The sequence below is a fragment of the Felis catus genome, chromosome A1 (genome assembly GCF_018350175.1).
Source record: "Felis catus isolate Fca126 chromosome A1, F.catus_Fca126_mat1.0, whole genome shotgun sequence".
In the NCBI taxonomy this organism is placed as follows: domain Eukaryota; kingdom Metazoa; phylum Chordata; class Mammalia; order Carnivora; family Felidae; genus Felis; species Felis catus.
The window spans coordinates 230966277-230981252 of record NC_058368.1 but is presented as its reverse complement, the minus strand read 5'-3'; the positions used below and the strand labels follow the sequence as shown (position 1 = coordinate 230981252).

The window sequence follows — 14976 nt, the reverse complement described above, 5'->3', positions numbered from 1 at the left end:
GTAGCTGAGTGACGAGGGTGTTTGTTACATTACTGACTTTCTACTTTACTTTTCTCAGCATTTGGAATTAGTCTACAAGGAACACTCTTGCATACATCCCGGAGATTGCTGCTGGGTGTAGGGGCTGTCTGTGCACAAGTGGATTGTCAGGGGCTATGCTGATTTCTGCCTGGTTCCCTTGCGTCCCCCAGCGTTGAACTGTGCCTGACACAAGTAGGCCCTCAGGAAGCGTGTGTTTGCACACGCTGTACACGGAATGTTCCATGGTGCTCGTTCCTGTGAACTGCTTTCTGAGAGGTGCTGGGGTTACACACTGCAGTGGGAGGTGCCCTTGGGACCTGCCTGCTGGCCAGGCGGTCACCCCCAACCCCTTTCCACCAGACCTGGACATCTCTTTACCCTCCAAACTTCTGACAACACATCGGAGGAAGTAATCCTGCTCCAGATACTAAAAAATCACATCTAGGAAGTCTTACAAGTGTGTGTCTTTAAAGGAAAATAGATGTTGTATCTTAGAAATTGCATGCTAACGTGCATTCTTGGGGAGACGCTTCAGAGAGGAAGTTTGCTGCCTGGGCGGTTGAGTTCATGCAACTCCCCTAACACAGGCAGGCAGGGTTTGCCTCGAGCCACAACCGTTTCTTAGTTTAATGAAGAATTTAAGAGGAGCGGTGCCATTTGACATGCATCATCGGGCATCTCTATAAGACGGCTCAGGTCAACGATTCCCTGCCGTGCAGGTGCACAGACCTCTCCCAAGCCCCTTCCGTGTTCCGGGCATGGAAAGCATTCCTGCCTGTGGGGCCGGGCTTGTCGCTTCATCACTCACCTTCTCTCCATAATCTATGGAAATAATGGACTGGTGTCAGGGGAAGACTTTCATAGAATACCCAGCCCCTTCCTTTGGGAACCTCGTTGAGAGACTAGGTTAATTAGATGGGAAGGAGGTGTTTTCACAAGACTCTCAGAGTAGACTGTCTGTGTCAGTCTTCTGCTTGCACAGGTCCGAGTGTGCCTGCTCTACTGTGTGGGGCTGAACCAGGAACCCGTCCCTCGCAGGGACCTCTCTTTTCTCGGGCCATTGTCTTTGCTGCATCCAGTGGTCTGATTTATTTTTATCCTGGATTCCCACCTCCACCCTGCAGTGGGCATTCTTAGGCCCTTGATTTTAATTCACATCATCTTGGACGTTAACAGAGGGACACTTTGCTGTGACTTTTAGTTCTAGACGGCCAGCCTAGCATCTGTCTTATTAACGTCTGTCTGACAGACTTCCAGGCGTGCAGACAGCGCTTCCCCCGAGAGTATGGATTTTCCTGACCATCCCCCAACTGCTCCCTTGACCTAATCAGCCATCCCAATTGTGAGCATGTCTCAAGGGAGCAGGAACCGCTTCTTAGAGTAAAACATCTCCTCACCGAAGCTGCAAATGTTTTACGAGGTGCGAAACACAAAAGCAACGTTTTACAAAGTGATAGTTTGGTGAGAAATGTTTGAAGCCTGCAAGCTCAGGCAATGTGAGGGTGATCGTAGTTGCTGGATCTTTTTGCCTTCCAAGCGCGCGTGTAAGGGCATGGGCCAAGGTGGGAGCAGCAGAAGGCTGGTGGTAGACACTGCCCGCTGTCCAGAGGGTCCTGGCCATGCCCTTGCCGTCAAAATGTGGTAGCACAAAGGCCACATCCATTTACCCTCTGGGAAGAAGCTGTTTGCTAAAATTCCTAGTATTCATTTATTTGTTCAACAAGTACGTAACAGCTCGGCATCGTTCTTGGAGCTGAGGACGCGGCAGTGACCGACATAGATCAAATTCCCATCCTGGGATTTACTTTTTCATCATGGTGCCCATTAATCATAAATAAGATTGTTGAAACTGTGCCAAACACAGTATGGCCAGCAAATCACACCCATGCTAGCCGTAACTCATGGCATCTTCTAGAAATAACAGCATATCTTTAGATGACTGAGTTTCTTAAGTTTATTCCTAAAGCTGCATAAACATTTCCTGCTTCCTGCCGGTGGTATCGTGATAGAGAACGGAGAGAGGTGTTTTATAGACACGGGTTTTCGAGTAACTCTAGCTAATTCTCTTGGTACCAAACTTTAAACGGTTGTACTATGAATGATGGAATTTTGTTCTCGCATCAGAACGTGGGCAATACCCTTTTCCTTCTGGATGATCAGGATAATTACTGTACCTACTTTTGTACTATATGGCTGTGGGATTTCTGTGGGCTTCTTGGTGTCCCGGTCTCTTCACTTGGCTGTTTGTCATCTCCTGCTTCGTCTGCCCGCTGCCCCTCCTCCCCTCCTCACAGATGGTTCTTTCCTGGACTGCTTACAGTGGTGGTTATAAAACTGTATTTCCTAATGAGAATGTTATGCATGTAAACATCATTACTTGTACTTGTTTTTCATTGTGAATTAAAATCGTGTAAGTTCCTCACAAATACGACTTTGTTTTAAAGAATGTGAGCTGTACAAACATAACAAAAAAGAGGAGGGGGGGTGCCTGGGTGGCTCAGTTGGTTAAATGTTAAATGTTCAGCTCTTGATTTTGGCTCAGGTCACGACCTCACGGTTTGTGGGTTTGAGCCCAGCATCGGGCTCTGTGCTGATAGCACAGAGCCTGTTTGGGATTCTCTGTCTCCTTCTCTCTCTGTCCCTCCCCTGCTCGTGCTCTCTTTCTCTCTTAAAAGTAAATAAAGAATAAATGTAAACAAAATAAAATAAAGAATGTGAACTGTGCAGAAAAGTAAAGAATAAAAAGAATAAAAAGCAGTTCTTTTAAAGTGTTCCTTTCCCACACCTACCTTGAATTATTCTGGAGTCTCTAGAGAAATAGCCCAACAGAATCTCTGTGTGTACCTGGAGATCTCTATGTATCTATGCATGTGTCTCTATATGTATTTATAGCTAGATACACACATACACAGATGTGTATCTATTTAGCTATATATAATTATATAACAATTACATATAACTACGTAGATGTGTGTCTATTTGTGTGTTTAAATGTTAGTCTCATTAAAAACAAAGAAACAAACGAAAAACCCCAAAAAACAAAAAACCTCCTTCACAGAAATACCTAGAATAATGTTTGACCAGATACCTGGGTACAATGTAAATTTATGACACATCAACTTAACCATCACATGCACTCTATTCCCATTCCTTCTACAGAGGGCATTAATACGTTGGTGTAATTCATCTAGATGTTTCCTGTGCATTTTCTGGATGTTTGTGTGTGTGTGTTGATCACCTTTCTTCTTCCTGCCTCCCCCTCTTTATTTGTCAACATAATAAATGATGTTGCTAATATCCTGGTGTTAGATCCTCATTTCTTCCTGCAAGGAATGGGGTCTGCATTTGTTTATTTGGTTTTTTTCCATGTACCAACCCTTACAATTTTTAAGCAGAATCATCTCAACCCATTTTGTTGTTGTCCTTCCAACTTTTCTGTGGTGTGTTGGCTTCAAAATTAAGGTTCTATTTGGAGGGACTAGAATTTCCAGCTGATGTCCAAATGGGAACTTCCACTTGTAGGTAGTTTACTTATTTTTTTTCTTAATAATATTATTTTATTCTCATGGACAGTTTGCTTATAATTAAAAAAAAATCCTATATGTGGCTTTAGGAACCATCCACAAATGGGCTTCTGTCATTAGAGCAAGTGGTTAATATTTATCTGGCTTTTTTTAAAAAAAATGTTTACTTATTTTTGAGAGAGAGAGAGAGAGAGAGAGAGAGTGAGCTGGGGAGGGGCAGAGAGAGAGGGAGACACGGAATCCGAAAAAAGCTCCAGGCTCTGAGCTGTCAGCACAGAGCCTGATGCGGGGCTTGAACTCATGAACCGTGAGATCATGACCTGAGCCGAAGTCGGATGCTCCATCGACTGAGCCACCCAGGTGCTCCAATATTTATTTGCCTTTGTGATGAGACTTTTGTTGCGGTTGGTCTTGGGAAACCATGGTCTGAGATGGCCAAAGACTGTACCTCCAACGTTCCTGTCAAGGGGCACCAAGGGGCCCCAGTTTAAACAGAGTTTAACCTGTAGTTAAACACTAATCTTACACAGGGAAATATCAGACTTATGGGATAGACTCCCAGGGGGCAGGGAACAAAGACAATTGTCTTTAATAGTAATGTAAGTCAGTCTCTGTTGGGAGACTAGATATATCCCTTCTGTTTCTGATACCATTTTATCCTGAGCCTTCCAAGTTAGTTGTCTATTTTTCCCCCTGATACTCTTCATTTTTGACCTAAGGTCGTGCCAAGATTTCCCCAAGGCTACTGCCAGCAGCAGCGTGCTGCACGTTTTGGGAAGTCTTACATTAGGTGGCTGGAAGGGGCTGTGGGTCCAGAGTGGACCCTCCCAGTGGTTGTGGTAACAAGGAATGGAGGTGAGCATCTCAAAAGAGAGAGCTGAACCAAGAGGCAGGTGCACAGGAGCACTGGAGAACATTCATTGCTTTGTTATCTGCCGATGGAAATTCCTCCTTTTAACCCAGAGTCCTTAGGTAACCATTGGATGGCCAGACTGACAAAGGTGGACACCCTTTAGGATATTTCTGAAGGGCAGGTTTTCAGTATGTGTTGAAAGCTTTCAAGATACCTCTTTACTACAGGCCAGAAATACTACTTCTGAGAATGTCTCCTGAGACCGTAAGGAATGGGATGCATGAAGGTGTGGTTTGGGGGACTTCCATTGCAAATTTTACTCATAATAGCGAGAAATAGGAATCAATCTCAGTATCTAGGAGTGAAGATTCATTAAATAACTATGAATAGTTATTATATAGTAGATACTATTGTAGATATATAATGGCTATTGTATACTAGATACTACTATGCTGTGTTCTAGAATATAATGTTCCGTGTCTGCTGGAGATGTTGACACGGAGTGTTTTTATTGATTTGAAAAGATGTTGCTCATATATTCCTCATTGAAACATAATAGCAGATAATCCTATTTTGGCATAGAAAAAATGTGTGTGTGTGTGTGTGTGTGTGTGTGTGTGTGTGTGTAAGATTGTGTATGTCTGGGTAATTTTTTTCTTCTCTGTTTTCAGATTTTTTTTTCTGTAATAAATATGAGCCCCTTGTGTAATCATGTAGAAAGGAAGAGGTTACATTGTGTCCAGCATGCCTTGTTTATAAGTCTGCAAATTGTAGACCACTTGAGAAATACCTCCATCCAAAGAAGTTCAAAATGAGATTTTGGCACTTGCCAAATGGAGTCACAAGTTTTCCAGACCCTTTATGCAGCAGTGAGCTGACAAGGTGGGTGGGAGGATGTGGATGTTGGTGGCAGTGAACTCTAGTTATCAGAGAAGCTGAAAGCTGTAGCAGCTTGTAAGCCTGGGATCACTTGTGCTCTCTTCTCTTTAAATTTTTCTTTAATGTTTATTTATTTTTGAGAGAGAGACAGAGAGAGAGAGAGAGAGAGAGAGTAATGTTTATTTTAGAGAGAGAGAGAGAGACAGAGAGAGAGAGACAGAGAGCGAGGAAGGGAGAGAGAAAGAACGAGACATAGAATCTGAAGCAGGCTCCAGGCTCCGAGCTGTCAACACAGAGCCCGATGCGGGGCTCGAGCTCACAAACCCTGAGATCATGACCTGAGCCGAAGTCAGATGCTTAACCGACTGAGCCACCCAGTCTCTCTCTTCTCTTTAAAATTACTGTGAAACATTTCACTCTGTAGACAGAATGACTTAGTGCAAAGAATGTAGAAGCCGGGGCATATTAAATAGCCTTTCTTATAGTCCCAACATTATAGAGATCCTGGCATTGTAGAATGGGTGTCAGTATTTAAAAAATCTGTGGTAGTCTCTAAGACGAAAGATTCTAACATTTGTGATTCTGCTCTTCTCTTTGGGACAGCAACTAGGACCTTATTGAGATAAGCAGGTGGGAGCGCCCATGCCTTCTCCTTGTTCCGTGAAAAAGTGCATTCTTGTTAAAAGTCTGGCAACAGTAGAGCTGGGTCACCGTGGAGTGGCTCCAGACTTAAGCTCTGCATCCCCCGTGGGGTGGTTGTGTGTGGCTGGCGGGGCTCAGATCATGCGATCATTAACTCCGGATTGACACGTCTTTCCCTGGGCTGAGTTTTTGCACATGCCGCTGAATCCACGTGTGTGAGGAGCCTTCGATTGTTTTCCTTTGTTACGAAGCGTTGGGTCAGCTCAGCTCAGCTACTGCTGTAGCAAAACCCTGTAAAGTGGATGGCTTGTCAACAGCGGGAATTTGTTTCTCACAGTTCCGGAGCCTTGGCCATCTGAGACCAGGGTGCCGGCACGGCCCGGTTCTGGTGGGGGCATGCTTCCTGGCTCACGGATGACCGCCGTCACCACTTGCCCAGCATGCGCGGGAATCCCCTGGGGCGTCTTTTTTCTGACACCGGATCCGTGTCGTTTCTCCATCCCAGTTCTCCAGCTCTCTGACCCCAACAGGGTCTCCAACAATTAATTCTGACACAGAGTTAGCACAGACCCCACAGGTTTTGGGTGCAGGCCCACAAGACTGCCCCCATTTTCCGACTCCAGTGTCCACCCACGGGCCATAAAATTTGGGGATTCCCCCGCCCTCCACCTTCATGTTTGATAGTTTGCTGGAATAACTCCCAGAACTCAGGAAGGCCCTTGACTGACTATCCCTGGCTTATCATAAAGGGTGAAAGTCGGAAACAGCCGAATGGAAGAGGTGCTCAGGGCAGGGTGTGGGAAAGGGTGTAGCGATCGCATGCCCTTCCTGGTGTGCCACCCAGCCAGCACCCCAGCCCCTTGATGTGTCCACCCACCCGGAAGCTCCCCAAACCCTGTCGTTCAGGAGTTTTTATGAAACTTACGTTAAGCAGACATGGTTTGCTCTAGCCGTTCAATCATTGGCTACCGGTGATCACACTTGGTCTGCAGCCCTGCTCCCCCCACAGAGGTAGGGTTGGGTGATACAGAGCAGCGGCGAGATCCGACCTCCAACGTACATGGTGGGTGGTCTTTCTAGAGACTGGCCCCCATTTGGAAGCTACCAGCGCCCTGTCCCCGATGCGCGTCATCTCTTCTGCGTGTAAGAAACAGTCGTTTCTGAGGGTTTTAAGAGCTGTGCACCAGGAACTGGGGACAAAAGCCAAATCATTTAATTTTTATTACACACCCCCTCCCAACTGGTCTCCCCGCTTCCACTCTGGTCTCCTAGTGTATCTCCATCCAGCGGCCGGCCGGGATGCCGGTACTCGGTCTGAGCACTTGTGCGGTGGCCTCTGTGGTCCTGATGCGTCCTTGACTTCCTCCTTCTGGTTCTCACTGCTCCAGCCCGCGGGCCGCCCAGCTGGATGTTCCCCCTCCACGGCCCCCTTCCCTCACCTCCTTCCCGTCTGTGTCCAATGACGTCTTCCCAGGGAGGCCCCCGCCCCCGACCTCTGAGCATCCTACCTGAGACCGGGCCACGTCCCCCCTGCACTCACAGCCTCTCTTACCCTAATCTGCCTTCTAACCGTCATCACCCGTATGTTAGGCGTAGAGTTTGCTGTTTTTCCTCCCGCTAGAAGGCGAACCACGTAGGGCCGGAGTCTTGGGTCCCTGGTGTTTTCCAGGCACTGTGCCTCCCTCGCGGTCAGCGCTCGATATTAACGCTGGAGGACGAGAACGTGGCTGGCTTGTTCTAAACTGCCGCCCAGAACCTGGACTCAGGGTTCTCTGTTCCCACCACTGCTCGCCCAGCACCCCCCTCCCTGCCCCCAGGGGACGGTACACGCACACGGGGCCTGCAGGGGTGATGCTTGGGCTCTGCCCCTCTGACCCGCTTCCCTCTTCACTTCTAGACCGGCCTTATTGTCGCCTGCTACCACGGCTTTGTGGATACTGTTGTGGTCTTAGCAGAGTGCCCCCACGTTGACGTCAACTGGCAGGACAGCGAGGGGAACACGGCCCTCATCACGGCTGCGCAGGCAGGTAAGACCCAGCTCTTCCCTCCCAGAGCCGAGGCTGGGGAGCAGCTACCCGGTGGTGGGCTTGAGGGGGGGCCCCCCCGCACATGCACTCAGCTCGCGAGATTATTGTGAAGACGGGAATTGATCAGAAATCCGTTCTCCGAGTAAGAGGTGCGAGAAACTGCTGCTCAGTATGCAAACACATCATCGTAGTGCATTCGGGACAATGCAGAGTTTACTTGTGCAGAGCTCAGCATCGTGACGCTGCACCGGCCACCCGGCCTTGTCATCCTTCACCTAGAGCCTCGCGCCCCACCCGGTGCTTGGAGCTGGGGGCCGGGAGAGGCTGGTGGACTCCTAGCTGAAAGAGATACAAGTGAGAGTTACTGTATCGAATCGGCGTATGTACAAGGTCACCTGACACTTGCCTGCAGCGTGAAGACGAGCCAGGAGCTGCCTGCTGAGGGTGTGTCAGGGCAACGAGGCAGGACTGTTGGGGAGACAGCTCGGCAGGTGTGCGTCCCACTGAGTGTCCTCCGGCCCAAGACGGTCATTGCCAGGAGTGGCACTTCTGCCCACACCGCCAAGTGCCTTGTGGCTGTCCTCTTATAGCATCATTTGTAGGAGACAGATGCAAAGCTGTGCTCATCCCTTCAGAACCGCGCGTCATTTGTAACTGTGGCCTTGAGTGGGTTTGTCACTTGACCACTTTGTGGCCACTTTGTGGCCAACAGCCAAACTCTTGGCTTCCGAGAGTAATCTCTTTCGTCAGTCGGGCTGTCAGTCGCAAAGAAGCCGCTTCCCGCTGAGTCGGGAAGAAAAGGCGTTCGCTTATTACGGGAATGTAGGACCCCTCACCGTGTCGCTGGGAGCTGCCGAGTGTCGGACTCGGGGCTGGGAGGCTGGCAGAGATGCCCCAAGCCATGCCGCACACTGATTCTGGAAACACAGCGTCTGCCGCTACCACCGTAGCGAGACCTCTCAGTCCCCTATTTTGCATCACGAGCGCCTGGGTCAGAGCCAGCGTGGGTGACTCGGACCCAGGGAGCCCAGGGAGCCCGCAAAGCCAGCATCTGGCAGTTCCGTTCCCCGTAATGTAGCAGGAAGTAGTCTGTACACGCTGCTTTCCGGTCGAGGTGGGTGAGCGGAGAATTCCCCAAACGTAGGGGCCAGGCTGTGCGAACACCCGTTCGCCTCGGCAGGTTTCAGGGTATGAAGCCTTGCCCTCGTAGAGGCTCCCCACGCTTTGTAAAGCCCAGGTCCACAGTGTCCTGAACGGCAAAGGTGTAAGAGGCTATCGTGAGGCATTCAGTGATCGTGGCTCCTTATTCAACCCCTCCCCCTGGCCGGGAACCAGGGATGCCAAAGTCAAGGGCAGTTCTGCCCTCAAGTGATTCTCCAGCTCAGTAGGCATCTGACGGCAGGTGCACTGGGTGGTGTGGGCGGAATGGGCCTGGGGGTTCAGGATAAGGGTCGGGCAAGAGGGGGGCTTGAACTGAGTGCCAAGGAACTCAGAGGGAGGCCGTGGCAGGCGAGGCATCCAAAGGCGCGGGGCCAGGAGGGAGCCCGGCGCTACTCAGGCACTGTATGTGGCAGTAGGATTGAGTGTGACTCGCAGAGGTGAGGGGTGGTCCCGTGAGGAGGTGGGGACCAGATCATTAAGGGTCTAGGTACCAAATCCGTTTGGGTGCCATGAGGCTGGGTGTGTGAAGCCAGGGGCTGACCAATCCTGGGAGTCCAGAAGCGGTTTCAGAGGCAGAGAAGGAGCAAAAAAGCGGCCTGGCGGAAAGTGACGTGTGATGTGGATGGTGGAGGGGAGGTGGCAGCCGGGATGGCCTCTAGCCTCAGGACAGGGGATGACTGATGCAGAGGGGTACACGGAGAGCAGTAAGTGGGGAAGCACCGGCCCCATCTGGTGCGTAGGCCTTTGAGACGTGACACGTGTAAGAGGTCCCCACGGCAGGTGGACGGTCTGGAGCTCCAAACTCCAGTGCTCCCATGGGGGACAGATCGGGGCGTCAGGGGTGGGTGGAGAGTGGGGCCCACGGCACAGACCAGGCGTGAACACTAGGAGAACGTGCAGTAGGAAGAGATTTCCTTTCTTGCTGATTGGCAAGAACTCTGTGTGTGTTAAGGATTTTGGTTGTGGTTTAATACCCGTGAGACACCTTCTGAATTCTTGCCTTTTCAAAATGTCGCATTGGGACGTCTGGGTGGCTCAGTCAGATAGGCGTCCGGCTTCGGCTCAGGTCATGATTTCGTGGTCTGTGGGTTTGAGCCCCACGTGGGGCTCTGTGCTGACAGCTCGGAGCCCGGAGCCTGCTTCGGATTCTGTGTCTCCTTCTCTGCTCCTCCCCCGCTCACACTTGTGTGTGCACTCTCTCTCTCTCAAAAATAAACATCCAAAAAATTTTTTTAATTGAAAAAAGAAAATGCATTTTGTGTTCACATAAGAGCAACAATCTGTCCTTTGCCCTTTTCTTCCCTCATTGAGTGTTGCAGGGGAATCAGTGGGAGTCCAGCCTGTGTTTGTGTCTTTGTTGATAACCTGGGTATTACTGAGACTCGGAAATATCTCCCGTCTCATCCTTGACATTGAAAACACCCCCTCCCCAACTATCCTACCTCTCAGCTCCTCTCTGTGCTCGTTTTGACTTTTTTAGGTATATTTTTACTGCAGGAAACACTTTTCTGTTAATCTCTTTGAAACACTACCCGCCTTGTTTTGTTCTTTCTTCCTGAGATTCCCTCTTAAGGGGAGAGTAAGTCACCTGGTCCTGCCGTCACGGCTTTCTCTCCCTTTTTTTTCTTTTCCCTACCCTTTTAAGCACTGGGTAAATTCTGCATATTACTTCAGTAGTTTATTTTCTGCCATTCACTGGGTTACATTTACTTTATTCGTCTGGAACATGTGTAGGGTCAGTCTGTTCAGCCGTCTGTAACAAAAGTCCCAGAAACTGGAGGTGGGGATTAAACAACAGAAATTTGTTTCTCCGAGTTCTGGAGGCTGGGAATCCAGGATCAAGATGTCAGGGGATTTGGTTCCTGGTAAGGACTCTCTTCCTGGCTTCTTGTACATGGTGCCTCCCTGCTGTGTCCTCACTCCGTGGAGAGAGAGCGTGAGGTCTCTGGTGTCTCCTCCTATTTATTTACTTGTTTGTTTACTCATTTTGAGAGAGAGCGAGCGAGCAGGGGAGAGAGGCAGAGGGAGAGAGAGAATCCTATGCAGGCTTCATGCTCAGCACAGAGCTCGACTCGGGGCTTGATCCCATGACCCTGAGATCATGACCTGAGCCCAAATCAAGAGTCGGACGCTCAACTGACTGAGCCAGCCAGCCGCCCCGTGGCGTCTCCTCTTACAAGGACACCTGTCCAATTGGATCAGGGCTCCCCTGTGACCACATGGAACTTTAATTATTTCCACAATGGCCCTATCTCCAAATGTAGTCACACTGGGTCTTGGGGTTTCAACATATGAATTGTGGCGGGGGGGGGGGGCGGGACATGAACATTCATTCTGTAACACCCATCCTTATGCAGGGACTGTGCTTTTCCTGAATTGATGTATTTTAAGTCGAAGATGACGTAGGCCCTCTCAGGGTTAGAGAGAGGCCCAGCAAAGGGGGGACTGCTGAGCCTAGGCTCAGGGCCCATGGCCCTGCAGTACAGGCGGAGGAATCAGGGGCTACACGCAGCCCTGGTTTGTCCCTGTGGTTTCATTTCCAGGTTGTGCGTGGTGGGGCAGCAGCCTGTGTTATGAGGACGAGCCCCCACCATTGCGTGCTCGCTCTGCGCTGGGACCACCAGCGACTTCCTGTCCGGCCTTGTGTGCTGGGTGGGTCTCGGTGCCCCCCCCCCCCCCCAGCCCACCTTTCTTTCTGGCCCCGCCCTTCTCGTTTGGGCCGCTGCTGACTTTCCCAAGGTCTTGATGGGCTGCTTGGGGCCTCCCCTGCGTCCCACATCCGTCTCCGCCTCCAGCGGTCCCTTTGTGGTTCCCCGCAGCTCTGCTGCCTTCTCTCCACTCCTTTGGTCACCCGTGGGAGGCAGGGAAGGGGACGAGACTCGTGTGCTCATGGCCCCCCACTCTGACCTCAAGAGAGCCAGGGGTCCCTGCTGGAGCCTCTCCTCGGCTTGGGTCAGGTTGCGGCGTGGTTACATCACTGGGGATGATCCAAGCATGGCCGGGGTGTATTTAGTTACATGGGCACCACGGTAGACGAGTAGTGGGCAGGTGCCCGGGCCGTGGCCCAGACTGGGTGGTCCAGCAGGATGGCTGTCCTGGGCGCTTTCTCCGCCTGGCACCGGAGGTGTGCCACTCAGTTGAGTATAAAATAGAACACACAGTGTTTGGAAGAAAACCACATAAGCAGCTAAAGGTCAACACAGAAAGCCAGTAGAGTTCAGGGTGAAAATCTCCTAGCTCCTCCCTCACTCCCAGGGCTCCAGCTCTGTTGTCTGGAGGTAGCCGTGGTTAATTTGATGTGTACATGGCTTTTCTTCTATCTTCTTAAACAATAGGTATATCGTTAAAATCTATTTTCTTTTCTTGTTTTTTTTCTTAATGTTTATTTATTTGGTTGGAGAGAGAGAGTGAGAGAGAGAGAGAAAATGAGCAGGGGAGGGGCAGAGAGGGAGAGAGAGGATCTCGAGCAGTCTCGGAGCTGGTGGCACAGAGCCCGACACGGGGGCTTGATCTCCTGGTCCTTGAAATCATGACCTGAGCCAAAATCAAGAGTGGGACGCTCAACTGAGCCACCCAGGGGCCCCGCTTTCCTTGTTTTTAACTTTCCTCTTTCTGCTGGTGTCCGTGATCCTTAACTTGCTTACTGAGTTGCTCAAGCTGGGAATGAGGCCACTTCTCCGGCCCCACCCTCTTCTCCACCTGGCTCCCCCTCCCTGTTCCTGGGCTCTGACGCCTGGGACATCCGCCCCAAGCCTGCTTTAGAACTGACTAGTTTGGGGGGTGCTGGGAGGGGAGGGTTTTTTTTGCCACCTTAAAAAATCTGACTGAAAAGCATTTCCTTGTTTGTCTTAATTGCCTCAAAGGAGGAAGTGATTTTTCCCTAATTTGTTTCTGAAGGTGGTGACGGGACCCCCAGGGGTTGCCCCTCTCCCTGTGAACATTGGCACCTTACAACACAGCCTGGTTCTCATCACCAGCCCGGGGTGGGTAATCTGTGTTTTGATGCAGGTTTGGTTAAAACAAGGATTGCCTAGCTCTGCCCCCAGAGTTTCAGATTGAAAAAGTCTGGGGAGGGGCCTGAGAATGTGCATCTCACTAAGTTCCCAGCCCATGCTGCTGCTGCTGCTGCTGCTGCTGGTCTGGGGATCCCACGGGGAGAAGGGCAGAGAGAGGGGGACACAGAATCTGAAGCAGGCTCCGGCCTCTGAGCTATCACCACAAAACCCGATGCGAGGCTCGAACCCCCAAACCGCGAGATCATGACCCAGATGCTTAACTGACTGAGCCACCCAGGCGCCCCAGGGAATTGAGGTCGTGGAGGCTGTCATAGCTTGCAGTGACTGGGGACGTCTCTCGGTGGGCATTCAAGGCTGGGGAAGCCACGCGGCCCGGTGAGATGTCGGAGGGACGCAGAGGCGTCATTAAAGCGAGAATAAAGGGAGGCAGCGGAGATTCTGTTCGTGCCTTTCCCCGCTGTTTTAGGAAAGCGGCTATTTGAGCTTTCAGCTGAGACATGGTCGTGCCCCATTTTACCCCAATTGCATAACCAGTTTCATTTACTTGGTGAGTTCTTAATTCCAAAAGATGCCTAGTGATACGTGCTTACGGTAGAAAATCACCACGGAAGTATTCTTTTTTTTTCTTAAAAAGGTCGTGTTCCCCTCTCTCACATTCTCTATCTCACAAACCGACCAGCCGCCTACACTTCCAGACCTCAGCGTCTCCCTTTCAGACCCACCCGTGTGTGCGTGTGCGTTTTATTTACGTGCGTAGGATAATTCCATAGAGACGTTGGCTTTAATTTTTTCCACTTCGTAGATCCAGGAGATGTCTTCACATCGACCCGTGGACCCAAGACGTACCTTGCTCCCCCTGCAGCACACTCCTGAGCACGATCGTGCGTCTGCGGCCGGGTCCCCCGCGTCCAGTAACTGTGAGGCAGTTCAGGAAACTGTAACTCACCCATTCTCTAGCAGATCCGCTCTTTTTTTTTTTTTTTTTTTTAATTTTTTTTTTTCCAACGTTTTTATTTATTTTTGGGACAGAGAGAGACAGAGCATGAACGGGGGAGGGGCAGAGAGAGAGGGAGACACAGAATCGGAAACAGGCTCCAGGCTCTGAGCCATCAGCCCAGAGCCCGACGCGGGGCTCGAACTCGCGGACCGCGAGATCGTGACCTGGCTGAAGTCGGACGCTTAACCGACTGCGCCACCCAGGCGCCCCCAGATCTGCTCTTAAAACAAATATTTATTTAGCAATTACTTGACATCCAAGGGCTACCCACAGTGAGCCAAAGCACACAGAATCCAGCCTCCCAAACTTTGAGTGTAGTGCACGTGGGGTCTAAATTAACCTGTTACAGACAGTGCTGTAGTGAAGTCGTTTGTGTCTGGGGGCGCATTTAAAAAATATATATATATATTTTAATGTTTATTTTTGAGAGAGCATGAGCAGGGGAGGGGCAGGGAGAGGGAGGGGGACAGAGGATCTGAAGCAGGCTCTGTGCTGACGGCCGCAAGCCCGATGCGGGGCTTGAACTCTGGAACGGTGAGATCACGACCTGAGCTGAAGTCAGATGCTAAACCGGTGAAGCCACCCAGGCGGCCCTGGGGGTGCGTTTCTGAAGAGGGTGTATTGAGCAACAGGTGTTGTCAGATGGCTGGAGTGAGGAATTGTAAGGGGAGTGTCTGCAGAGGCGGGACCCCGGGAGAGTGACCCAGGCAGAGGCCTGCCCCTCAGTTCATTCACCTGACACTGCGAAGGGGAAGCTGGCAGTGTGTGGGGTGGGAGGGGGGTGGGAGGCAGGGGTGAGTACCCCCGTCTCTCCTTTTGCCGCAACCCTTGCTGAGCCACACCAGAGACCTCAGGG

At 50.7% G+C, this 14976-nt stretch overlaps 1 protein-coding gene across 2 annotated transcripts in view; it reads left to right on the top strand.

Annotated features, from left to right (window-relative positions):
• Positions 1-14976, top strand: part of ANKRD33B (ankyrin repeat domain 33B) — an 85201-nt gene that overhangs the window by 43821 nt on the left and 26404 nt on the right. For both annotated transcript variants that reach the window (XM_045038781.1, XM_011287289.4), the window contains exon 2: positions 7817-7946. In XM_045038781.1, the coding sequence (XP_044894716.1) occupies positions 7817-7946 (130 nt within the window). The remainder of the gene's footprint in view (positions 1-7816; positions 7947-14976) is intronic.